The sequence below is a fragment of the Oncorhynchus gorbuscha genome, unplaced genomic scaffold (assembly GCF_021184085.1).
Source record: "Oncorhynchus gorbuscha isolate QuinsamMale2020 ecotype Even-year unplaced genomic scaffold, OgorEven_v1.0 Un_scaffold_797, whole genome shotgun sequence".
Taxonomy (NCBI): Eukaryota; Metazoa; Chordata; class Actinopteri; order Salmoniformes; family Salmonidae; genus Oncorhynchus; species Oncorhynchus gorbuscha.
Genome location: NW_025745814.1, coordinates 80,001 through 107,943, shown reverse-complemented (window position 1 = coordinate 107,943; position 27,943 = coordinate 80,001). Strand labels below are relative to the sequence as shown.

General features: G+C 46.9%; 1 protein-coding gene across 1 annotated transcript in view; it reads left to right on the top strand.

Moving 5' to 3' along the window:
• Positions 1–27,943, top strand: part of wif1 (wnt inhibitory factor 1) — a 65,445-nt gene that overhangs the window by 22,354 nt on the left and 15,148 nt on the right. Inside the window, exons 4-6 of the mRNA XM_046335619.1 lie at positions 349–489; positions 15,546–15,641; positions 19,358–19,453. Of these exons, the coding sequence (XP_046191575.1) occupies positions 349–489; positions 15,546–15,641; positions 19,358–19,453 (333 nt within the window). The remainder of the gene's footprint in view (positions 1–348; positions 490–15,545; positions 15,642–19,357; positions 19,454–27,943) is intronic.

Sequence of the window (27,943 nt, the reverse complement as noted above, 5' to 3'; positions counted from 1 at the left end):
GTCATAATAGCTTGAAATCAGTCATAATAGCTTGAAATCAGTCACAATAGCTTGAAATCAGTCATAATAGCTTGAAATCAGTCATAATAGCTTGAAATCAGTCATAATAGCTTGAAAATCAGTCAGTCAATAGCTTAAAATCAGTCACAAAAGCTTGAAATCAGTCATAATATCTTGGAATCAGTCACAATAGCTTGAAATCAGTAGCTTGAAATTAGTCATAATCTTGAAAATCATAAAAGCTTGGAATCAATAAGCTTGAAATCAGTCACAAAAGCTTGAAATCAGTCATAATAGCTTGCATACTGATTACTGCGTTGTAACATGATGTTTCTCTTGTGTTTTAAGTGGTGCAGGTGGGCTTCCCGTGTTTAGGAGACCAGGATGGCGTAGCGGCGTTCGAGGTCACCATACTGGTCATGGACGCCGGTGGGAACATCATCCTGAGGACACCTCACAACGCCATCTTCTTCAAGACCTGCCAGAGAGGTGAGGACGCAGCTCCCAGAGTTTCATTTACACATTTAACATGTTACCCCTGTTTTGAATGGTCTACTAGAAGAGGAGAGGAGAGGAGAGGAGAGGAGAGGAGAGGAGAGGAGAGGAGAGGAGAGGAGAGGAGGAGAGGAGAGGAGAGGAGAGGAGAGGAGAGGAGAGGAGAGGAGAGGAGAGGAGAGAGAGGAGAGGAGAGGAGAGGAGAGGAGAGGAGGAGAGGAGAGGAGAGGAGAGGGAGGAGAGGAGAGGAGAGGAGGGAGAGGAGAGGGAGAGGAGAGGAGAGGAGAGATCAAAGGAGAGAGAGAGGAGAGGGAGAGGAGGAGAGGAGAGGAGAGGAGAGGAGGAGAGGAGAGGAGAGAGAGGGAGAGGAGAGGAGAGGAGAGGGAGATCAGAGGAGAGGAGAGGAGATCAGAGGAGAGGAGAGGAGAGGAGTGGAGTGGAGTATTGGCTCTCAATATTACCAATGATGATTGGCTAGCTCTCAATTTTGCCATAGATGATTGGCTAGCTCTCAGCATCACCAGAGATGATTGGCTAGCTCTCAGCATCACCAGAGATGATTGGCTAGCTCTCAGCATCACCAGAGATGATTGGCTAGCTCTCAGCATCACCAGAGATGATTGGCTAGCTCTCAGCATCAGTCAGCTACTGCTGACTGGATATTATAACATTACCCTGTCTGATTTAGCTCTGCCTCTGCTAACTGGATATTATAACATTACCCTGTCTGATTTAGTTCTACCTCTGCTGACTGGATATTATAACATTACCCTGTCTGATTTAGCTCTGCCTCTGCTAACTGGATATTATAACATTACCCGGTCTGATTTAGTTCTACCTCTGCTGACTGGATAGTATACATTACCCTGTCTGATTTAGTTCTGCCTCTGCTACTGCTGACTGGATATTATAACATTACCCTGTCTGATTTAGTTCTACCTCTGCTCTGCTGACTGGATATTATAACATTACCCTGTCTGATTTAGTTCTACCTCTGCTGCTGCTGACTGGATATTATAACATTACCCTGTCTGATTTAGTTCTACCTCTGCTGCTGCTAACTGGATATTATAACATTACCCTGTCTGATTTAGCTCTACCTCCTGCTGCTAACTGGATATTATAACATTACCCTGTCTGATTTAGCTCTGCCTCTGCTAACTGGATATTATAACATTACCCTATCTGATTTAGCTCTGCCTCTGCTCTGCTAACTGGATATTATAACATTACCCTGTCTGATTTAGCTCTGCCTCTGCTAACTGGATATTATAACATTACCCTGTCTGATTTAGCTCTGCCTCTGCTGACTGGATATTATAACATTACCCTGTCTGATTTAGTTCTACCTCTGCTGCTAACTGGATATTATAACATTACCCTGTCTGATTTAGTTCTACCTCTGCTACTGCTAACTGGATATTATAACATTACCCTGTCTGATTTAGTGCCTCTGCTAACTGGATTTAACTGGATATTATAACATTACCCTGTCTGATTTAGTTCTGCCTCTGCTAACTGGATATTATAACATTACCCTGTCTGATTTAGTTCTACCTCTGCTACTGGATATTATAACATTACCCGGTCTGATTTAGCTCTGCCTCTGCTAACTGGATATTATAACATTACCCTGTCTGATTTAGTTCTACCTCTGCTACTGCTGACTGGATATTATAACATTACCCGGTCTGATTTAGCTCTGCCTCTGCTAACTGGATATTATAACATTACCCTATCTGATTTAGTTCTACCTCTGTTGACTGGAGGAACATTACCCTGTCAGATTTAGTTCTACCTCTGCTGACTGGATAGTATACATTACCCTGTCTGATTTAGTTCTACCTCTGCTGACTGGATAGTATACATTACCCTGTCTGATTTAGTTCTACCTCTGCTGACTGGATAGTATACATTACCCTGTCTGATTTAGCTCTGCCTCTGCTAACTGGATATTATAACATTACCCTGTCTGATTTAGCTCTGCCTCTGCTAACTGGATATTATAACATTACCCTGTCTGATTTAGTTCTACCTCTGCTAACTGGATATTATAACATTACCCTGTCTGATTTAGTTCTGCCTCTGCTACTGCTAACTTTATATTATTACAACAGAAGTGGTTGAGATGCCCTGCTTTAGGGGGGTGTTGGGGAGGCTTTGTGACCAGGGGAGGAGAGAGGGGAGTGAAGTTACCTGCCAATCAGCATCCAGGACAAAGGCCATAGCTGGGGCATGATGTCATGGGAACTCTGCCAGCTGCAGATTGAGGCTGGAACAGGAGACACACACACCAGTACCCCTCCACACACACACACCAGTACCCCTCCACACACACACACCAGTACCCCTCCACACACACACACCAGTACCCCTCCACACACACACACCAGTACCCCTCCACACACACACACCAGTACCCCTCCACACACACACACCAGTACCCCTCCGCACGCACACACACACACACACACACACACACACACACACACACACACACACACACACACACACACTTTACACACACACACACACACACACACACCACACACACACACACACACACACAGCAGTAACCCTCCACACACACGCCAGTACCCCTCCACACACACACACCAGTACCCCTCCACACACACACACCAGTACCCCTCCACATGGGAACAGTACCCCTCCGCCAGCACACACACACACACTGGAACACACACACACACACACACACACACACACACACACACACACACACACACACACACACACACACACACACACACACAGCAGTACCCCTCCACACACACACACAGCAGTACCCCTCCACACACACACACACAGCAGTACCCCTCCACACACACACACACACACACACACACACACACACACACACACACACACACACACACACACACACACACACACACACACACACACACACACACACACACACACACACACACACACACACACACAGCAGTACCCCTCCACACACACACAGCAGTACCCCTCCACACACACACACCAGTACCCCTCCACACACACACACAGCAGTACCCCTTCACACACACACACCAGTACCCCTCCACACACACACACAGCAGTACCCCTCCACACACACAGCAGTACCCCTCCACACACACCAGCACCCCTCCACACACACCAGTACCCCTCAACACACACACAGCAGGGTTTGGGTATAGGGTTGGGGTTCTATATAGACAGGGTTGGGGTTCTATATAGACAGGGACTATATAGACAGGGTTGGGGTACTATATAGACAGGGTTGGGGTTCTATATAGACAGGGTTGGGGTACTATATAGACAGGGTTGGGGTACTATATAGACAGGGTTGGGGTTCTATATAGACAGGGTTGGGGTTCTATATAGACAGGGTTGGGGTTCTATATAGACAGGGTTGGGGTTCTATATAGACAGGGTTGGGGTTCTATATAGACAGGGACTATATAGACAGGGTTGGGGTACTATATAGACAGGGTTGGGGTTCTATATAGACAGGGTTGGGGTTCTATATAGACAGGGACTATATAGACAGGGTTGGGGTACTATATAGACAGGGTTGGGGTGCTATATAGACAGGGTTGGGGTACAGGGTTGCGGTACTATATAGACAGGGTTGGGGTACAGTGTTGGGGTTCTATATAGACAGGGTTGGGATACTATATAGACAGGGTTGGGGTACTATATAGACAGGGTTTGGGTACAGTGTTGGGGTTCTATATAGACAGGGTTGGGATACTATATAGACAGGGTTGGGGTACTATATAGACAGGGTTGGGGTACTATATAGACAGGGTTGGGGTTCTATATAGACAGTGTTGGGGTTATATATAGACAGGGATGGGGTACAGGGTTGGAGTTCTATATAGACAGTGTTGGGGTACTATATAGACAGGGTTGGGGTACTATATAGACAGGGTTGTGGTTCTATATAGACAGGGTTGGGGTTCTATATAGACAGTGTTGGGGTTCTATATAGACAGGGTCAAATCAAATTTTATTTGGGTACAGGGTTGGGGTTCTATATAGACAGGGTTGGGGTTCTATATAGACAGGGTTTGTGGTACAGGGTTGTGGTTCTATATAGACAGGGATGGGGTACTATATAGACAGGGTTTGTGGTACAGGGTTGTGGTTCTATATAGACAGGGTTGTGGTTCTATATAGACAGGGTTGGGGTTCTATATAGACAGGGTTGGGGTTCTATATAGACAGGGTTTGTGGTTCTATATAGACAGGGTTTGTGGTTCTATATAGACAGGGTTTGTGGTTCTATATAGACAGGGTTGGGGTTCTATATAGACAGGGTTGGGGTACAGGGTTGTGGTTCTATATAGACAGGGTTGGGGTTCTATATAGACAGGGTTGGGGTACAGGGTTGGGGTTCTATATAGACAGGGTTTGTGGTTTCCAGTTTAGTTACTGTTGTCTTGATTCCATTTCACCGGACAAGCCCTGTCAAAGACCAGGTGTGGACCTCAGCTCCAGGTCCGGCTGAAGCAGGGATTTATACTAGCTTAGGGCACTTCCTATCTGTGACAGGAAGCAGCGCTAATGTTCCATGTCCTGTCCTATTTCCCAATGTGGGATATGGTGTCAAAGTAGGAACAAATATACATCTAGCTGTTTAAATCAAAATTAGTACAAAAGGTTTTATAACAGCTAAGGCGTAGTTTCTTGTGTCCCAAATGGCTCCATATTCCCTACATAGGGACCGGGGCGGCAGGGTAGCCTAGTGGCTATAGCCTCTCTACTGTATAGAGCCTCTCTACTGTATATAGCCTCTCTACTGTATATAGCCTCTCTACTGTATATAGCCTCTCTACTGTATATAACCTCTCTACTGTATAGAGCCTCTCCACTGTATAAAGCCTCTCTACTGTATAAAGCCTCTCTACTGTATAAAGCCTCTCTACTGTATATAGCCTCTCTACTGTATAAAGCCTCTCTACTGTATAAAGCCTCTCTACTGTATAGAGCCTCTCTACTGTATATAGCCTCTCTACTGTATAAAGCCTCTCTACTGTATAGAGCCTCTCTACTGTATATAGCCTCTCTACTGTATAGAGCCTCTCTACTGTATAAAGCCTCTCTACTGTATAAAGCCTCTCTACTGTATAGAGCCTCTCTACTGTATATAGCCTCTCTACTGTATAGAGCCTCTCTACTGTATATAGCCTCTACTGTATAAAGCCTCTCTACTGTATATAACCTCTACTGTATATAACCTCTCTACTGTTGGGTTGGAGCGAGTGGTCGCATCGGCACTTCGCTCCCGCGGGTAGTATAACTTTTTCATTACATTTCATTATATTTCATTATAGCACAACGGTTTGATTTGTCTAATCTTAGCAATTTCTTCTCAGCTAGCTACATAGCCGTCTTTGTATCAAAGATAATTGCGTAATTATCGTATCTCGCCGTCCTAAAGTAGTCTTCACTAGCCAGCTAGCTAACGTCCACTGATTAGCTGCACTGGGAAAACTATTACACTCAACTGAACGACTTGATTAGTGTAGTGTTAGCTAGCTACATAGCTGTCTTTGCTGTCTTCGTATCTTCATATCCAAGATAATTGTGTTGTTTAGGTTTAGAGTGTGTAGTCTTAGAGTGATTATCTTAATTTACCGAGGTTAGCTAGCCAGCTATTTGTCGTCCTTAACGTAGGAGACTCTGCTAGCTAGCCAACGCTAGCCAACGTCTTCTGAATAGAACTCAACAACCCGGTCGCATTCACAGGTAGTATCACATTTTCACTTCATTTCATTACAGTACAACGGTTTGATTTGTTTGATCGTAGCTAGCTACATAGCTAGCTACATAGCCGTCTTTGTATCAAAGATAATTGTGTAGTCTAGAGCGATTTTCTAGGTTAGCTAGCCAGCTATTGTCGTTCTTTTACGCAACGTAACGTAAACAACACTGCTAGCTAGCCAGCTAGCCCCGAATAGCAACACTGCAGAAACTATTACACTCAACGGAACGACTTGATTAGTGTAGTGTCAACAACGCAGCCACTGCCAGCTAGCCTACTTCAGCAGTACTGTATCATTTTAATCATTTTAGTCAATAAGATTCTTGCTACGTAGCTTAACTTTCTGAACATTCGAGACGTGTAGTCCACTTGTCATTCCAATCTCCTTTGCATTAGCGTAGCCTCTTCTGTAGCCTGTCAACTATGTGTCTGTTTATCCCTGTTCTCTCCTCTCTGCACAGACCATACAAACGCTCCACACCGCGTGGCCGCGGCCACCCTACTCTGGTGGTCCCAGCGCACACGACCCACGTGGAGTTTCAGGTCTCCGGTAGCCTCTGGAACTGCCAATCTGCGGTCAACAAGGCAGAGTTCATCTCAGCCTATGCCTCCCTCCAGTCCCTCGACTTCTTGGCACTGACGGAAACATGGATCACCACAGACAACACTGCTACTCCTACTGCTCTCTCTTCATCCGCCCACGTGTTCTCGCACACCCGAGAGCTTCTGGTCAGCGGGGTGGTGGCACCGGGATCCTCATCTCTCCCAAGTGGTCATTCTCTCTTTCTCCCCTTACCCATCTGTCTATCGCCTCCTTTGAATTCCATGCTGTCACAGTTACCAGCCCTTTCAAGCTTAACATCCTTATCATTTATCGCCCTCCAGGTTCCCTCGGAGAGTTCATCAATGAGCTTGATGCCTTGATAAGCTCCTTTCCTGAGGACGGCTCACCTCTCACAGTTCTGGGCGACTTTAACCTCCCCACGTCTACCTTTGACTCTTTCCTCTCTGCCTCCTTCTTTCCACTCCTCTCCTCTTTTGACCTCACCCTCTCACCTTCCCCCTACTCACAAGGCAGGCAATACGCTCGACCTCATCTTTACTAGATGCTGTTCTTCCACTAACCTCATTGCAACTCCCCTCCAAGTCTCCGACCACTACCTTGTATCCTTTTCCCTCTCACTCTCATCCAACACCTCCCACACTGCCCCTACTCGGATGGTATCGCGCCGTCCCAACCTTTGCTCTCTCTCCCCCGCTACTCTCTCCTCTTCCATCCTATCATCTCTTCCCTCCGCTCAAACCTTCTCCAACCTATCTCCTGATTCTGCCTCCTCAACCCTCCTCTCCTCCCTCTCTGCATCCTTTGACTCTCTATGTCCCCTATCCTCCAGGCCGGCTCGGTCCTCCCCTCCCGCTCCGTGGCTCGATGACTCATTGCGAGCTCACAGAACAGGGCTCCGGGCAGCCGAGCGGAAATGGAGGAAAACTCGCCTCCCTGCGGACCTGGCATCCTTTCACTCCCTCCTCTCTACATTTTCCTCCTCTGTCTCTGCTGCTAAAGCCACTTTCTACCACGCTAAATTCCAAGCATCTGCCTCTAACCCTAGGAAGCTCTTTGCCACCTTCTCCTCCCTCCTGAATCCTCCTCCCCCTCCCCCCTCCTCCCTCTCTGCAGATGACTTCGTCAACCATTTTGAAAAGAAGGTCGACGACATCCGATCCTCGTTTGCTAAGTCAAACGGCACCGCTGGTTCTGCTCACACTGCCCTACCCTGTGCTCTGACCTCTTTCTCCCCTCTCTCTCCAGATGAAATCTCGCGTCTTGTGACGGCCGGCCGCCCAACAACCTGCCCGCTTGACCCTATCCCCTCCTCTCTTCTCCAGACCATTTCCGGAGACCTTCTCCCTTACCTCACCTCGCTCATCAACTCATCCCTGACCGCTGGCTATGTCCCTTCCGTCTTCAAGAGAGCGAGAGTTGCACCCCTTCTGAAAAAACCTACACTCGATCCCTCCGATGTCAACAATTACAGACCAGTATCCCTTCTTTCTTTTCTCTCCAAAACTCTTGAACGTGCCGTCCTTGGCCAGCTCTCCCGCTATCTCTCTCTGAATGACCTTCTTGATCCAAATCAGTCAGGTTTCAAGACTAGTCATTCAACTGAGACTGCTCTCCTCTGTATCACGGAGGCGCTCCGCACTGCTAAAGCTAACTCTCTCTCCTCTGCTCTCATCCTTCTAGATCTATCGGCTGCCTTCGATACTGTGAACCATCAGATCCTCCTCTCCACCCTCTCCGAGTTGGGCATCTCCGGCGCGGCCCACGCTTGGATTGCGTCCTACCTGACAGGCCGTTCCTACCAGGTGGCGTGGCGAGAATCTGTCTCCTCACCACGCGCTCTCACCACTGGTGTCCCCCAGGGCTCTGTTCTTGGCCCTCTCCTATTCTCGCTATACACCAAGTCACTTGGCTCTGTCATAACCTCACATGGTCTCTCCTATCATTGCTATGCAGACGACACACAATTAATCTTCTCCTTTCCCCCTTCTGATGACCAGGTGGCGAATCGCATCTCTGCATGTCTGGCAGACATATCAGTGTGGATGACGGATCACCACCTCAAGCTGAACCTCGGCAAGACGGAGCTGCTCTTCCTCCCGGGGAAGGACTGCCCGTTCCATGATCTCGCCATCACGGTTGACAACTCCATTGTGTCCTCCTCCCAGAGCGCCAAGAACCTTGGCGTGATCCTGGACAACACCCTGTCGTTCTCAACCAACATCAAGGCGGTGGCCCGTTCCTGTAGGTTCATGCTCTACAACATCCGCAGAGTACGACCCTGTCTCACACAGGAAGCGGCGCAGGTCCTAATCCAGGCACTTGTCATCTCCCGTCTGGATTACTGCAACTCGCTGTTGGCTGGGCTCCCTGCCTGTGCCATTAAACCCCTTCAACTCATCCAGAACGCCGCAGCCCGTCTGGTGTTCAACCTTCCCAAGTTCTCTCACGTCACCCCGCTCCTCCGTTCTCTCCACTGGCTTCCAGTTGAAGCTCGCATCCGCTACAAGACCATGGTGCTTGCCTACGGAGCTGTGAGGGGAATGGCACCTCAGTACCTCCAGGCTCTGATCAGGCCCTACACCCAAACAAGGGCACTGCGTTCATCCACCTCTGGCCTGCTCGCCTCCCTACCACTGAGGAAGTACAGCTCCCGCTCAGCCCAGTCAAAACTGTTCGCTGCTCTGGCCCCCCAATGGTGGAACAAACTCCCTCACGACGCCAGGACAGCGGAGTCAATCACCACCTTCCGGAGACACCTGAAACCCCACCTCTTTAAGGAATACCTAGGATAGGATAAGTAATCCCTCTCACCCCCCTCCCCTTTAAGATTTAGATGCACTATTGTAAAGTGACTGTTCCACTGGATGTCATAAGGTGAATGCACCAATTTGTAAGTCGCTCTGGATAAGAGCGTCTGCCAAATGACTTAAATGTAAATGTAAATGTATAAAGCCTCTCTACTGTATATAGCCTCTCTACTGTATGAAGCCTCTCTACTCTATATAGCCTCTCTACTGTATATAGCCTCTCTACTCTATATAACCTCTCTACTGTATATAGCCTCTCTACTGTATAGAGCCTCTCTACTGTATATAGCCTCTACTGTATATAGCCTCTCTACTGTATATAACCTCTACTGTATATAACCTCTCTACTGTATAGAGCCTCCCTACACTATATAGCCTCTCTACTGTATATAGCCTCTCTACTCTATATAACCTCTCTACTGTATATAGCCTCTACTGTATATAGCCTCTCTACTGTATATAACCTCTACTGTATATAACCTCTCTACTGTATAGAGCCTCCCTACTGTATAGAGCCTCTCTAATGTATAGAGCCTCACAACTGTATATAGCCTCTCTACTGTATATAACCTCTCTACTGTATATAACCTCTCTACTGTATAGAGCCTCCCTACTGTATAGAGCCTATCTACTGTATATAACCTCTACTGTATAGAGCCCCTCTACTGTATATAACCTCTCTACTGTATATAGCCCCTCTACTGTATATAACCTCTCTACTGTATATAGCCCCTCTACTGTATATAACCTCTCTACTGTATATAGCCCCTCTACTGTATATAACCTCTCTACTGTATATAGCCCCTCTACTGTATATAGCCCCTCTACTGTATATAACCTCTCTACTGTATATAGCCCCTCTACTGTATATAGCCCCTCTACTGTATATAACCTCTACTGTATAGAGCCTCTCTACTGTATATAGCCTCTCTACTGTATATAACCTCTACTGTATATAACCTCTCTACTGTAAATAACCTCTACTGTATATAACCTCTCTACTGTATATAGCCCCTCTACTGTATATAGCCCCTCTACTGTATATAACCTCTCTACTGTATATAACCTCTACTGTATATAGCCTCTCTACTGTATATAACCTCTACTGTATAGAGCCTCTCTACTGTATATGGACAACAGCAGTGCCCTATTGGTCCCTGGTCAACAGCAGTGCCCTATTGGTCCCTGGTCAACAGCAGTGCCCTATGGTCCCTGGTCAACAGTAGTGCCCTATGGTCCCTGGTCAACAGTAGTGCCCTATGGTCCCTGGTCAACAGCAGTGCCCTATGGTCCCTGGTCAACAGCAGTGCCCTATGGTCCCTGGTCAACAGCAGTGCCCTATGGTCCCTGGTCAACAGTAGTGCCCTATGGTCCCTGGTCAACAGCAGTGCCCTATGGTCCCTGGTCAGCAGTAGTGCCCTATGGTCCCTGGTCAACAGCAGTGCCCTATTGGTCCCTGGTCAACAGCAGTGCCCTATGGTCCCTGGTCAACAGTAGTGCCCTATGGTCCCTGGTCAACAGTAGTCCCCTATGGTCCCTGGTCAACAGCAGTGCCCTATGGTCCCTGGTCAACAGCAGTGCCCTATGGTCCCTGGTCAACAGCAGTGCCCTATGGTCCCTGGTCAACAGTAGTGCCCTATGGTCCCTGGTCAACAGCAGTGCCCTATGGTCCCTGGTCAACAGTAGTGTCCTATGGTCCCTGCCCTATTGGTCCCTGGTCAACAGCAGTGCCCTATGGTCCCTGGTCAACAGTAGTGCCCTATGGTCCCTGGTCAACAGTAGTGCCCTATGGTCCCTGGACAACAGCAGTGCCCTATGGTCCCTGGTCAACAGCAGTGCCCTATGGTCCCTGGTCAACAGTAGTGCCCTATGGTCCCTGGTCAACAGCAGTGCCCTATGGTCCCTGGTCAACAGTAGTGCCCTATGGTCCCTGGTCAACAGCAGTGCCCTATGGTCCCTGGTCAACAGCAGTGCCCTATGGTCCCTGGTCAACAGCAGTGCCCTATGGTCCCTGGTCAACAGCAGTGCCCTATGGTCCCTGGTCAACAGCAGTGCCCTATGGTCCCTGGTCTATAGCAGTGCCCTATGGTCCCTGGTCAACAGCAGTGCCCTATTGGTCCCTGGTCAACAGCAGTGCCCTATGGTCCCTGGTCAACAGCAGTGCCCTATGGTCCCTGGTCAACAGCAGTGCCCTATGGTCCCTGGTCAACAGCAGTGCCCTATGGTCCCTGGTCAACAGCAGTGCCCTATTGGTCCCTGGTCAACAGCAGTGCCCTATTGGTCCCTGGTCAACAGCAGTGCCCTATGGTCCCTGGTCAACAGCAGTGCCCTATGGTCCCTGGTCAACAGCAGTGCCCTATGGTCCCTGGTCAACAGCAGTGCCCTATGGTCCCTGGTCAACAGTAGTGTCCTATGGTCCCTGCCCTATTGGTCCCTGGTCAACAGCAGTGCCCTATGGTCCCTGGTCAACAGCAGTGCCCTATGGTCCCTGGTCAACAGTAGTGCCCTATGGTCCGTGGTCAACAGCAGTGCCCTATGGTCCCTGGTCAACAGTAGTGCCCTATGGTCCCTGGTCAACAGTAGTGCCCTATGGTCCCTGGTCAACAGTAGTGCCCTATGGTCCCTGGTCAACAGTAGTGCCCTATGGTCCCTGGTCAACAGTAGTGCCCTATGGTCCCTGGTCAACAGCAGTGCCCTATGGTCCCTGGTCAACAGCAGTGCACTATGGTCCCTGGTCAACAGTAGTGCCCTATGGTCCCTGGTCAACAGTAGTGCCCTATATAGGAAATAGAATAGAGTCCCTTCCTCTGTTCCTGGTGTTGGATAGAGTGAATCCTGAGTTAACTGAAACCAGACTCGTCCCTGCCTTTGTCCCTTGTGTTGGATAGAGTGATAGAGTGAATCCTGAGTTGACTGAAACCAAACTCATCCCTCCGTCTCTTTCTTTTTCTCCAGATGGGTCTCGTCGTATAAAGTGAATGAGACAAGCACTACTTTAGACTTTTTTCATCCGTGTTCCTTCAACGTAAAACAAGAATCGATATTGGTGCCAGCTTTCGTCGAAGTCTTACCAAACACAAATTCCCCGGACACCCACTTGTGTTTGTCAAAGAAAAGGACAAGTGTGAGAAGTCGTGCCAGTTTTGTTCTGTAACTGTTGTCTCAGTGAGTCGCGGCGGGACTTGGTTACATCCCAAATGGTACCCTATTCCCTAGATAGTGCACTACTTTTAATCAGAGTCCTATTATAGGACCTGGTCAAAAGTAGTGCACTAAATTGGAATAGGGAGCTTTTTGATCCACATAGATTGTTTTCTTATTGTGACTCTGGCCACATGTTGTCTGGTGCCAGTGTTAAGGTACTGTCCCTATTCCCTATATAGGGTTCTGGTCAGAAGTAGTGCACTATGTAGGGAATAGGGGTGCCGTTTTGGACAGAAACAAGGGTTCCTCACACGTCGATGGATCTCCGGGACTAAGAAGGATAGTTTGACATCTCTGTTGACCACCATTACCACCTCAAAGGCTTCTCCTTCATGTTGAGTTGTAGAGCGCTGGTTTTCAGTCTGCTTTAAACCAGGCCCTGTTGTAGGGAGATGGTTTTCAGTCTGCTTTGAACCAGGCCCTGTTGTAGCTCTGGTTTTCAGTCTGCTTTGAACCAGGCCCTGAGATGGTTTCAGTCTGCTTTGAACCAGGCCCTGTTGTAGAGCTCTGGTTTTCAGTCTGCTTTGAACCAGGCCCTGTTGTAGGGAGATGGTATTCAGTCTGCTTTGAACCAGGCCCTGTTGTAGAGCTCTGGTTTTCAGTCTGCTTTAAACCAGGCCATGTTGTAGGGAGATGATTTTCAGTCTGCTTTGAACCAGGCCCTGTTGTAGAGCGATGGTTTTCAGTCTGCTTTAAACCAGGCCCTGTTGTAGGGAGATGGTATTCAGTCTGCTTTGAACCAGGCCCTGTTGTAGAGCTCTGGTTTTCAGTCTGCTTTGAACCAGGCCCTGTTGTAGAGCTCTGGTTTTCAGTCTGCTTTGACCAGGCCCTGTTGTAGAGCTCTGGTTTTCAGTCTGCTTTGAACCAGGCCCTGTTGTAGGGAGATGGTATTCAGTCTGCTTTAAACCAGGCCCTGTTGTAGGGGGATGGTTTTCAGTCTGCTTTGAACCAGGCCCTGTTGTAGAGCTCTGGTTTTCAGTCTGCTTTGAACCAGGCCCTGTTGTAGAGCTCTGGTTTTCAGTCTGCTTTGAACCAGGCCCTGTTGTAGAGGGATGGTTTTCAGTCTGCTTTGATCCAGGCCCTGTTGTAGGGCGATGGTTTTCAGTCTGCTTTGATCCAGGCCCTGTTGTAGGGAGATGGTATTCAGTCTGCTTTAAACCAGGCCCTGTTGTAGGGGGATGGTTTTCAGTCTGCTTTGAACCAGGCCCTGTTGTAGAGCTCTGGTTTTCAGTCTGCTTCGCCCCAGGCCCTGTTGTAGAGCTCTGGTTTTCAGTCTTGAACCAGGCCCTGTTGTAGAGCTCTGGTTTTCAGTCTGCCATTTGATCCAGGATGAATAGGGTGGTTTTGGTCTGCTTTGAATCCAGTGCCATTTGATGGATGCTGGTGCCATTTGAATGAACCAGGCCCTGTTTGAGATGGATTTTCAGTCTGCCATTTGGATGTATGAATAGGTGCCATTTGTCTGGATGAACCAGGTGCCATTTGGATGGATGAATGGTTGCCATTTGGATGGATGAACCAGGTGCCATTTGGATGGATGAATAGGGTGCCATTTGGATGGATGAATAGAGGTGCTGGTTTTGGATGGATGAATAGGTGCCATTTGGATGAATCTGGTTGCCATTTGGATGAATAGGTGCCATTTGGATGGATGAATAGGGTGCCATTTGGATGAATAGGGTGCCATTTGGATGGATGAATAGGGTGCCATTTGGATGGATGAATAGGGTGCCATTTGGATGGATAAATAGGGTGCCATTTGGATGGATGAATAGGGTGCCATTTGGATGGATGAATAGGGTGCCATTTGGATGGATGAATAGGGTGCCATTTGGATGGATGAATAGGGTGCCATTTGGATGAATAGGTTGCCATTTGGATGAATAGGGTGCCATTTGGATGGATGAATAGGGTGCCATTTGGATGGATGAATAGGGTGCCATTTGGATGAATAGGGTGCCATTTGGATGAATAGGGTGCCATTTGGATGGATGAATAGGGTGCCATTTGGATGGATGAATAGGGTGCCATTTGGATGGATGAATAGGGTGCCATTTGGATGGATGAATAGGTTGCCATTTGGATGGATGAATAGGGTGCCATTTGGATGAATAGGTTGCCATTTGGATGGATGAATAGGGTGCCATTTGGATGGATGAATAGGGTGCCATTTGGATGAATAGGGTGCCATTTGGATGTGTGAATAGGGTGCCCTTTGGGATAGAAGTCCATGGCATCTCACTGCACTGTAGTGGAATGTGGTTCCCTTGAAGTGGTCTTCTGAGATGGCAGGCTATGGAGAGTGTCAGAGAGAGGAGGAAGGGCGAGGACGGAAGAACAGAAGGAAGGAAGGAATGAAGGGAGGAAGAAAGGAAAGAAGGGAGGGAGGACTCCACTAGCCATTCATTCATCTCAACTTTGTTATTTTTCTCTTCTCACGTGTTCTGTCTCTTTATTGTCTCTCTTCCCACCTCTCTCTTCCATCTCTCTCTCTCTCTCTCTCTCTCTCTCTCTCTCTCTCTCTCTCTCTCTCTCTCTCTCTCTCTCTCTCTCTCTCTCTCTCTCTCTCTCTCTCTCTCTCTCTCTCTCTCTTCCCTCTCTCTCTCTCTCCTCCCTGCCTCTCTCTGTCTCTTCCCACCCCTCTCTGTCTCTCTCTTCCCCCCCTCTCTCTCTCTCTCTTCCCCCTTTCTCTCTCTCTCTGTCTCCACAGCTAAATGTCCAGGTGGTTGTCGTAACGGTGGGTTCTGCAACGAGAGACAGGTGTGTGAGTGTCAGGATGGTTTCTACGGGCCGCACTGTGAGAAAGGTACGTTTAGTCTGGTCTGTACATCCAACCCATTCCATTCCATCTATCTTCCATCACTACCATAGTGATATACAGTAAGTACACAGCACACAGTCAACACAATAGCTTGAGTTGCTCATTCTATAGAATTAAATTAAAATGATTTTCTTGCGGGTTTTTTTCCCTTCTCCTTGGCCCACATCAACAATGCTGGGTGGAATATCTTCTTTTATTTCCTGGAATGTCTCCACAACAAAACAAACCTAAATAAAACCTTATGAAATGAAAGGCTAGAGAAAGAGAAGAGGTTGTGTGTTGTTTCACAGTTTTGAGACACCAGTCCTGCTCAGGCAGGCCTATCATTTTCAGACAACAACAGAACCACCACGTTGCATTTAAATGTATTAATGAATCTGTAAAAGGTTATGCTTGCTGCGGCTTAACGTTGCCTCAAGGCACCACAACTTAAAAACAGCATGGAAATTACAAAGCACTGGTTAAACAGGCTCCATCCAGACTAGTTAAATGGAGAGCAAATTTATTTGAAATGTTTTTCCATGACAGAAAAAACAATCATGTCAGTGTCAGCAGACAGACAGACAGGCAGGCAGGCAGGCAGACAGACAGACAGACAGACAGACAGACAGACAGACAGACAGACAGACAGACAGACAGACAGACAGACAGACAGACAGACAGACAGACAGACAGACAGACAGACAGACAGACAGACAGACAGACAGACAGACAGACAGACAGACAGACAGACAGACAGACAGACAGACAGACAGACAGGCAGGCAGGCAGACAGGCAGACAGGTTGGGCGGCGACGACCACGTGTTCCATCTATTTAAGGCTCTAAAAGAGGTTAGAGAGAGACTCTGTCCAGCTACAGACTGACTGAGGGAGAACAATGTTGTTGTTCCATCTATTTAAGGCTCTAAAAGAGGTTAGAGAGAGACTCTGTCCAGCTACAGACTGACTGAGGGGGGTGGAGAACAGTGTTGTTCCATCTATTTAAGGCTCTAAAAGAGGTTAGAGAGAGACTCGTTCCAGCTACAGACTGACTGAGAGAGAACAATGTTGTTGTTCCATCTATTTAAGGCTCTAAAAGAGGTTAGAGAGAGAGAGACTCTGTCCAGCTACAGACTGACTGAGGGAGAACAATGTTGTTGTTCCATCTATTTAAGGCTCTAAAAGAGGTTAGAGAGAGACTCGGTCCAGCTACAGACTGACTGAGGGGGGTGGAGAACAATGTTGTTCCATCTATTTAAGGCTCTAAAAGAGGTTAGAGAGAGACTCTGTCCAGCTACAGACTGACTGAGGGGGGTGGAGAACAATGTTGTTGTTCCCTCTATTTAAGGCTCTAAAAGAGGTTAGAGAGAGACTCTGTCCAGCTACAGACTGACTGAGGGAGAACAATGTTGTTGTTCCATCTATTTAAGGCTCTAAAAGAGGTTAGAGAGAGACTCTGTCCAGCTACAGACTGACTGAGGGGAGAACAATGTTGTTGTTCCCTCTATTTAAGGCTCTAAAAGAGGTTAGAGAGAGACTCTGTCCAGCTACAGACTGACTGAGAGAGAACAATGTTGTTGTTCCATCTATTTAAGGCTCTAAAAGAGGTTAGAGAGAGACTCTGTCCAGCTACAGACTGACTGAGGGGGGTGGAGAACAATGTTGTTGTTCCCTCTATTTAAGGCTCTAAAAGAGGTTAGAGAGAGACTCTGTCCAGCTACAGACTGACTGAGGGAGAACAATGTTGTTGTTCCATCTATTTAAGGCTCTAAAAGAGGTTAGAGAGAGACTCTGTCCAGCTACAGACTGACTGAGGGGGGTGGAGAACAGTGTTGTTCCATCTATTTAAGGCTCTAAAAGAGGTTAGAGAGAGAGACTCTGTTCCAGCTACAGACTGACTGGTGGAGAACAATGTTGTTGTTCCATCTATTTAAGGCTCTAAAAGAGGTTAGAGAGAGAGACTCTGTCCAGCTACAGACTGACTGAGGGAGAACAATGTTGTTGTTCCATCTATTTAAGGCTCTAAAAGAGGTTAGAGAGAGACTCTGTCCAGCTACAGACTGACTGGGGTGGAGAACAATGTTGTTCCATCTATTTAAGGCTCTAAAAGAGGTTAGAGAGAGACTCTGTCCAGCTACAGACTGACTGAGGGGGTGGAGAACAATGTTGTTGTTCCATCTATTTAAGGCTCTAAAAGAGGTTAGAGAGAGACTCTGTCCAGCTACAGACTGACTGAGTGGAGAACAATGTTGTTGTTCCATCTATTTAAGGCTCTAAAAGAGGTTAGAGAGAGACTCTGTCCAGCTACAGACTGACTGAGGGGAGAACAATGTTGTTGTTCCCTCTATTTAAGGCTCTAAAAGAGGTTAGAGAGAGACTCTGTCCAGCTACAGACTGACTGAGAGAGAACAATGTTGTTGTTCCATCTATTTAAGGCTCTAAAAGAGGTTAGAGAGAGACTCTGTCCAGCTACAGACTGACTGAGGGGGTGGAGAACAATGTTGTTGTTCCATCTATTTAAGGCTCTAAAAGAGGTTAGAGAGAGACTCTGTCCAGCTACAGACTGACTGAGGGGGGGAGAACAATGTTGTTGTTCCATCTATTTAAGGCTCTAAAAGAGGTTAGAGAGAGACTCTGTCCAGCTACAGACTGACTGAGGGGGTGGAGAACAATGTTGATGTTCCATCTATTTAAGGCTTTAAAAGAGGTTAGAGAGAGACTCTGTCCAGCTACAGACTGACTGAGGGGGGGAGAACAATGTTGTTGTTCCCTCTATTTAATCTAAAATAGGTTGAACAGACTCTGTCCAGCTACAGACTGACTGAGAGAGAACAATGTTGTTGTTCCATCTATTTAAGGCTCTAAAAGAGGTTAGAGAGAGAGAGACTCTGTCCAGCTACAGACTGACTGAGGGGGTGGAGAACAATGTTGATGTTCCATCTATTTAAGGCTTTAAAAAGGTTAGAGAGAAGACTCTGTCCAAAGACTGACTGAGGGGGTGGAGAACAATGTTGATGTTCCATCTATTTAAGGCTCTAAAAGAGGTTAGAGAGAGACTCTGTCCAGGCAGACTGACTAGGGGGTGGAGAACAATGTTGGATTTTTAAAGAGGAAGTGACTCTGTGTACAGACTGACTGAGGGGGTGGAGAACAATGTTGTTGTTTTATTTTCTAAAAGAGGGAGAGACTCTGTCCAGCTACAGACTGACTGAGGGGGGTGGAGAACAATGTTGTGGTTTTTGTATCATATGAACAGTAAGGACTCTCCATGGGGATTTCAAAGACTCAAACAGGGCTACGGAGCTCCTTTTGGTGAACCCCCCCCCCCCCCCAAAAAAAATGAAGCTGAAAAATTAGAACTACGCAATGACCATGTAGTGTTGGAAGGGTGAAGGGTTGAGGCATCATAGACTATGGATTTTTGAAAGTGAATTAAATGAATGTAGTGTTGAGAAGTGGTATTCACTCTTGGCAAAGGTCACCATCAGTTGAAGGTGAATTAAATGAATGTAGTGTTGGAAGGGTGAAGGGTTACCATCAGTTGAAGGTGAATTAAATGAATGTAGTGTTTGAAGGGTGAAGGGTTACCATCAGTTGAAGGTGAATTAAATGAATGTAGTGTTGGAAGGGTGAAGGGTTACCAGCAACTGAAGGTGAATTAAATACTTGAGGTTGCTGACATAGATTTTTCTCCTCTCCTGTCCTCCTCCGCTCCCCCCAGCCCTCTGCTCTCCCAGGTGTCTGAATGGTGGACTGTGTATGAGTCCGGGGATGTGCATCTGCCCACCTGGTTACTATGGAGACAGCTGTGACAAAGGTACACTCACCTGAAACACGGACACAGTACACATTTCATAACCCCAGACAAACACACTTCATTCACCACTGGGGACCAACGAACTCCGACCGAGCTCGGTCTGTTGTTTTCAAAGTCTCTGAAAAGGGGTTCTATTGATGAAGGTTGGTTACTAGCTACCTTTTGAGAGGGGGATCCCGTGACGTGGTTAGCATCAGTTGCTGGGACCACTACTATCTGTCCAGGGATCCTCCAAAAGTCTATAGAGCTGCTTGGAGTAGCAGCTAGCTTAGCTGCTAACTAGATTTCAAGCTAGCAAGGTTTCCTGAAAGCTTGAACACAGCCCGCGACGTGGTTAGCCCTTGTGGCTGGGGCCGGCGTATTGTCCCAGGCTTGTGGCCAAAACAAAGCCGGTGGGAGTACCACTGAGGACAGTAGTGTCTCTCTTTCACAGGTGAAGAATATTGTCCCAGGCGACTGAAAATATGTCCCAGGCAGATGTTACAACAACAGGAACATAGCTTCCCAGAACTTAGTCCAAATACAATAAAAGTTTTGTCAAATTAAAATGTATTAAATTAAATAAAAATTCCCAGGTGATCTGACCAGAGAGGTCCAGGACATTAAGATGATCTGACCAGGGTGGCTCCAGGACATTAAGATGATCTGACCAGGGAGTATTGTCCCAGGACATTAAGATGATCTGACCAGGGAGGTCCCAGGACATTAAGGTGATCTGACCAGTTTGAGGTCCAGGACATTAAGATGATCTGTCTGGAAGAGAGGTACCAGGACATTAAGATGATCTGAGCATGGATCCAAAACAGCCGGTGGGGAACTGAGGACAGATAGGTCCAGAAGAATCTTTTAAGGACTGAAAATATGACCAGGGAGTTCCAGGACATTAAGGTGATCTGACCAGAGAGGTCCAGGACATTAAGATGATCTGACCAGAGAGGTCCAGGACATTAAGATGATCTGAGCAGGGAGGTCCAGGACATTAAGATGATCTGACCAGAGAGGTCCAGGACATTAAGATGATCTGACCAGAGAGGTCCAGGACATTAAGATGATCTGACTAGAGAGGTCCAGGACATTAAGATGATCTGAGCAGGGAGGTCCAGGACATTAAGGGGAACTGACCAGATAGGTCCAGGACATTAAGGTGATCTGACCAGGGAGTCCAGGACATTAAGATGATCTGACCAGAGAGGTCCAGGACATTAAGATGATCAGACCATGGAGGTCCAGGACATTAAGGTGATCTGACCAGGGAGGTCCAGGACATTAAGATGATCTGACCAGAGAGTCCAGGACATTAAGATGATCTGACCAGAGAGGTCCAGGACATTAAGATGATCTGACCAGAGAGGTCCAGGGCATTAAGAACAGTTTGCAGTTCTCTCAGGGAGAACTGGATGTCCTGAAAGAGACTTGCAGCAAGATGACAACAAACTGTAAGTTCATGTGAGATAACATCAGCTCTCATCAGCTTTTCTCATTATTACAGATGGCTGGGGAATATCTAGATGGAAAATATCTAGAGGGACAATCCAGGTGAAATAACATCGTTGTGGATTGCATACCAGAGTCTTCATGTAACCGATGTGAAATGGCTAGCTAGTTAGCGGTGGTGCGCGTTTATAGCGTTTCAATCGGGTGACGTCACTCGCTCTGAGACCTTGAAGTAGTGGTTCCCCTTGCACTGCAAGGGCCGTGGATTTTGTGGAGCGATGGGTAACGATGCTTTGTGGATGACTGTTGTCGATGTGTGCAGAGGGTCCCTGGTTCGAGCCCAGGTAGGGGCGAGGCGACGGATGAAAGCTAAACTGTTACATTCACATCACTGGGACAAGTCTGAGGAGAAAGGAAGACAAATTATCAATCTAAAAGCTGCAGATGGATCATGGGAAGATTGAGGTCTGGAAAACCTGTCACCAGCCCAGGTGACAGACACAGGCCGATATGTGGTCAAGTTCCTGAGGTTATAGGACAAGATGGCTGTTCTGGACAGAGCCAAGACCTTGAGACTAACAAAACATCTTCCTTAACGACGACTGTACACAAGAGGCGGAAAATAACTTGTCCCAGCCGTGAAAGCTGTAAGAGAGCGTGGGGACATTGTTTACATCCACTACAACAGGTTCATTGTCCACCCTCCTTCCCAAAAAGACTGGGAGGAGTGAGAGAGCCTAGCTTCTGGGTCAGTAGCTTCAGCCCCACATCACATACACCAATTGACACTCACAAGTGCCCTGTTGACTGACTCTATTAGCCAGACAATGTTCTTGTCAAGCTGGAAAGGTCTAAAAATATGTGTTATTAATCATAAGACTGGGAGGAGTGAGAGAGCTGTTATTATTATGTTATTAATCAAAAGACTGGAAGGAGCGAGAGAGCTGTTATTATTATTATTATTATGTTATTAATCATATGTACTATAACCGTAGAAATAAGGTTTATGAGATCAATAACTGGAGAAAAAAACTAAATCTGATAACATTCATATACTGGCCATCTCTGAGACTCACTTAGATAATTCATTTGATAATACAGCAGTAGCAATACAGGGATATAACATCTACAGAAGAGACAGGAATGCCTATGGCGGAGGTGTTGCTGTATATATTCAGAGCCATATCCCTGTAAAGCTTAGAGATGATCTCATGTCCAATGCTGTTAAAAGTGTTGTGGTTGCAGTTTCACTACCTCATCTAAAGCCTCCTATTTTAGGGTGTTGCTATATAGGCCAACATGTTCTGACATTCATTATCTGGATAATATGTGTGCAATGCTTGGTAATGTGTGTGCTGTTAACAGATATGTCTATTTTCTGGGTGTCCCGAATATAGATTGGTTTTCATCAAGCTGTCCGCTCAAGAGGAAGCTGCTCACTGTAACCAGTGCCTGTAATCTGGTTGTGTGTCTTGACCTCCGCCGAACCCCTGAGACTGACTCACCGAACCCCTGGGGTTCGATCGAACCCAGGTTAAGAACCACTGATGTAGGGCCTACAGAGGAGACAGGAATGCCTATGGCGGAGGTGTTGCTGTATATATTCAGAGCCATATTCCTGTAAAGCTTAGAGGCCGAGACAATAAGAAGACACAGTGGCAGAGTAAATTCAATCACACCTTTTGTTTCATCACAACACAGGAGAGCGACATCTGTCCGTTGAAGTCCACAAAACACATGTAACAAACAGTTACACGCTCAAACACATGTAACAAACAGTTACACGCTCAAACACATGTAACAAACAGTTACACGCTCAAACACATGTAACAAACAGTTACACGCTCAAACACATGTAACAAACAGTTACACGCTCAAACACATGTAACAAACAGTTACACGCTCAAACGCGTTGATGTTTCCGGAACATTTTTTCAGACTACTAAACTATTGATTTAGAACCATGGAGAGTTTTACCGCAAGTCGTAAAGAGAACAGGAGCTGTATCCGCTATTCCAGCACCATTTCAACATCAACATTACAACATCATCTAACCACCTCTGCTTAGTCTAATACAGAGACAACAGGAGCTGCCTCCGCTATTACAGCGTCATTTCAACGTCAACATTACAACATCATCTAACCACCTCTGCTTAGTCTAATACAGAGACAACTAAAAGATACCAGAAAACGATTTAGTCTAATCAATGTAAGCTAAATATGACGTGGTTGTCCATGGTACTGATTTCTCTGTGTGTGTGTGTGTGTGTGTGTGTGTGTGTGTGTGTGTGTGTGTGTGTGTGTGTGTGTGTGTGTGTGTGTGTGTGTGTGTGTGTGTGTGTGTGTGTGTGTGTGTGTGTGTGTGTGTGTGTGTGTGTGTGTGTGTGTGTGTGTGTGTGTGTGTGTGTGTGTACTTGCAAGTAGAAAAAAACATGTTGACTCACCGTACTTGTAGAGACACGCCAGCAATGCCATCCTCCTCTTTCATGTTGCCTAAACGGTCTTTGACTCTTGTCACACAGGACACGCTTTTAGTTGTTGTTGACCCTGGCTATCTGGATAAAATGCTCCTTTCATGGGCAACGATGCGCCAGGCCAGCTAGTTAACATTAACAAGCTACATCTGGCTACACGTTGAACTTCCACCCTCTCAGGCCAGGGGCACAATGTATGAATTTACGGTTGGCTTGTCACGGCCGTCGTTCAAGGAACACCCGCGGTGCAGCGTGGTGGGCGTACATTTTCTTTTTTTTTTGTAAAATGTCACCAACAAAACAAGAAATAGCAAACACGACCGTGCCGCTTACAAGGGCTATAGTGCCCCTAACAAAGACAACTTCCCACAATCACAACAGGGGGGAAAGGCTGCCTAAGTATGATTCCCAATCGGAGAAAACAATAGACAGCTGTCCCTGATTGAGAACCATACCCGGCCAAAACATAGAAATACAAAAACATAGAATGCCCACCCAAATCACACCCCGACCAAAGCAAAATAGAGTTATAAAAAGTCTCTCTAAGGTCAGGGTGTGACATGGATCAGAATTGCCGTTATAATCATTGCCAGAATGGAGAATTAAGTAACACCACAAGTCCAAATCCCTATCTCCATCCATGGCAAATTTAGGAATGGGACAATTTTAGCTAGCTAGCTAGCCACCGGAGGTAACATGGTGTTACCTTGGATTGTAAACTGTCATGGTCAAAACATATAGATTCAATGGTTGTAAAGACGGGGAAAGGTCTGTAATAAAGAGATGCTCAGCTTTTTTGACACCACACTCCACAAAGCAAGTCCTGCAGCCTCTAGTTTTATCTCATCTTGATTATTGCCCGGTCATATGGTCAGGTGCTGCAAAGAAGGGCCTAGAAAAAGGGCAGCTGGTCCAGAACAGAGTGGCAGTGTAATCAGAGGGCTAATTATCAACACTACACCTGTCAGTCTCTCTTGGCTAAGAGTTGAGGACAGACCGGACTGACTGCATCACTTCTTCATTATCAACACTACGCCTGTCAGTCTCTCTTGGCTAAGAGTTGAGGACAGACCGGACTGACTGCATCACTTCTTCATTATCAACACTACGCCTGTCAGTCTCTCTTGGCTAAGAGTTGAGGACAGACCGGACTGACTGCATCACTTCTTCATTATCAACACTACGCCTGTCAGTCTCTCTTGGCTAAGAGTTGAGGACAGACCGGACTGACTGCATCACTTCTTCATTATCAACACTACGCCTGTCAGTCTCTCTTGGCTAAGAGTTGAGGACAGACCGGACTGACTGCATCACTTCTTCATTATCAACACTACGCCTGTCAGTCTCTCTTGGCTAAGAGTTGAGGACAGACCGGACTGACTGCATCACTTCTTCATTATCAACACTACGCCTGTCAGTCTCTCTTGGCTAAGAGTTGAGGACAGACCGGACTGACTGCATCACTTCTTCAATATCAACACTACGCCTGTCAGTCTCTCTTGGCTAAGAGTTGAGGACAGACCGGACTGACTGCATCACTTCTTCATTATCAACACTACGCCTGTCAGTCTCTCTTGGCTAAGAGTTGAGGACAGACCGGACTGACTGCATCACTTCTTCATTATCAACACTACGCCTGTCAGTCTCTCTTGCCTAAGAGTTGAGGACAGACCGGACTGACTGCATCACTTCTTCATTATCGACACTACGCCTGTCAGTCTCTCTTGGCTAAGAGTTGAGGACAGACCGGACTGACTGCATCACTTCTTCATTATCAACACTACGCCTGTCAGTCTCTCTTGGCTAAGAGTTGAGGACAGACCGGACTGACTGCATCACTTCTTCATTATCAACACTACGCCTGTCAGTCTCTCTTGGCTAAGAGTTGAGGACAGACCGGACTGACTGCATCACTTCTTCATTATCAACACTACGCCTGTCAGTCTCTCTTGGCTAAGAGTTGAGGACAGACCGGACTGACTGCATCACTTCTTCATTATCAACACTACGCCTGTCAGTCTCTCTTGGCTAAGAGTTGAGGACAGACCGGACTGACTGCATCACTTCTTCATTATCAACACTACGCCTGTCAGTCTCTCTTGGCTAAGAGTTGAGGACAGACCGGACTGACTGCATCACTTCTTCATTATCAACACTACGCCTGTCAGTCTCTCTTGGCTAAGAGTTGAGGACAGACCGGACTGACTGCATCACTTCTTCATTATCAACACTACGCCTGTCAGTCTCTCTTGGCTAAGAGTTGAGGACAGACCGGACTGACTGCATCACTTCTTCAATATCAACACTACGCCTGTCAGTCTCTCTTGGCTAAGAGTTGAGGACAGACCGGACTGACTGCATCACTTCTTCAATATCAACACTACGCCTGTCAGTCTCTCTTGGCTAAGAGTTGAGGACAGACCGGACTGACTGCATCACTTCTTCATTATCAACACTACGCCTGTCAGTCTCTCTTGGCTAAGAGTTGAGGACAGACCGGACTGACTGCATCACTTCTTCATTATCAACACTACGCCTGTCAGTCTCTCTTGGCTAAGAGTTGAGGACAGACCGGACTGACTGCATCACTTCTTCATTATCAACACTACGCCTGTCAGTCTCTCTTGGCTAAGAGTTGAGGACAGACCGGACTGACTGCATCACTTCTTCATTATCAACACTACGCCTGTCAGTCTCTCTTGGCTAAGAGTTGAGGACAGACCGGACTGACTGCATCACTTCTTCAATATCAACACTACGCCTGTCAGTCTCTCTTGGCTAAGAGTTGAGGACAGACCGGACTGACTGCATCACTTCTTCATTATCAACACTACGCCTGTCAGTCTCTCTTGGCTAAGAGTTGAGGACAGACCGGACTGACTGCATCACTTCTTCATTATCAACACTACGCCTGTCAGTCTCTCTTGGCTAAGAGTTGAGGACAGACCGGACTGACTGCATCACTTCTTCAATATCAACACTACGCCTGTCAGTCTCTCTTGGCTAAGAGTTGAGGACAGACCGGACTGACTGCATCACTTCTTCATTATCAACACTACGCCTGTCAGTCTCTCTTGGCTAAGAGTTGAGGACAGACCGGACTGACTGCATCACTTCTTCATTATCAACACTACGCCTGTCAGTCTCTCTTGTCTAAGAGTTGAGGACAGACCGGACTGACTGCATCACTTCTTCATTATCAACACTACGCCTGTCAGTCTCTCTTGTCTAAGAGTTGAGGACAGACCGGACTGACTGCATCACTTCTTCAATATCAACACTACGCCTGTCAGTCTCTCTTGGCTAAGAGTTGAGGTCAGACCGGACTGACTGCATCACTTCTTCATTATCAAAACTACGCCTGTCAGTCTCTCTTGGCTAAGAGTTGAGGACAGACCGGACTGACTGCATCACTTCTTCATTATCAACACTACGCCTGTCAGTCTCTCTTGTCTAAGAGTTGAGGACAGACTGGACTGACTGCATCACTTCTTCATTATCAACACTATGCCTGTCAGTCTCTCTTGGCTAAGAGTTGAGGACAGACCGGACTGACTGCATCACTTCTTCATTATCAACACTATGCCTGTCAGTCTCTCTTGGCTAAGAGTTGAGGACAGACCGGACTGACTGCATCACTTCTTCATTATCAACACTACGCCTGTCAGTCTCTCTTGTCTAAGAGTTGAGGACAGACCGGACTGACTGCATCACTTCTTCATTATCAACACTATGCCTGTCAGTCTCTCTTGTCTAAGAGTTGAGGACAGACCGGACTGACTGCATCACTTCTTCAATATCAACACTACGCCTGTCAGTCTCTCTTGGCTAAGAGTTGAGGACAGACCGGACTGACTGCATCACTTCTTCATTATCAACACTACGCCTGTCAGTCTCTCTTGGCTAAGAGTTGAGGACAGACCGGACTGACTGCATCACTTCTTCATTATCAACACTACGCCTGTCAGTCTCTCTTGTCTAAGAGTTGATGACAGACTGGACTGACTGCATCACTTCTTCATTATCAACACTACGCCTGTCAGTCTCTCTTGTCTAAGAGTTGAGGACAGACTGGACTGACTGCATCACTTCTTCATTATCAACACTACGCCTGTCAGTCTCTCTTGGCTAAGAGTTGAGGACAGACCGGACTGACTGCATCACTTCTTCATTATCAACACTACGCCTGTCAGTCTCTCTTGGCTAAGAGTTGAGGACAGACTGGACTGACTGCATCACTTCTTCATTATCAACACTACGCCTGTCAGTCTCTCTTGGCTAAGAGTTGAGGACAGACTGGACTGACTGCATCACTTCTTCATTATCAACACTACGCCTGTCAGTCTCTCTTGGCTAAGAGTTGAGGACAGACCGGACTGACTGCATCACTTCTTCTTTTTTTATAAGAAACGTTCATGTGTTTAAAATTCCAAATTGTTTGTTTGTGTTACACACAGTTCTGACACACACACACACTTACCCCACCAGTAGTTCTGAGTGATTAGCGATTGTGAGGTCGGTTAGTTTCCGGTTCGTTTATATAAAAAAAAAATCACGATTTTCGGTTTGGATAATAAAAATA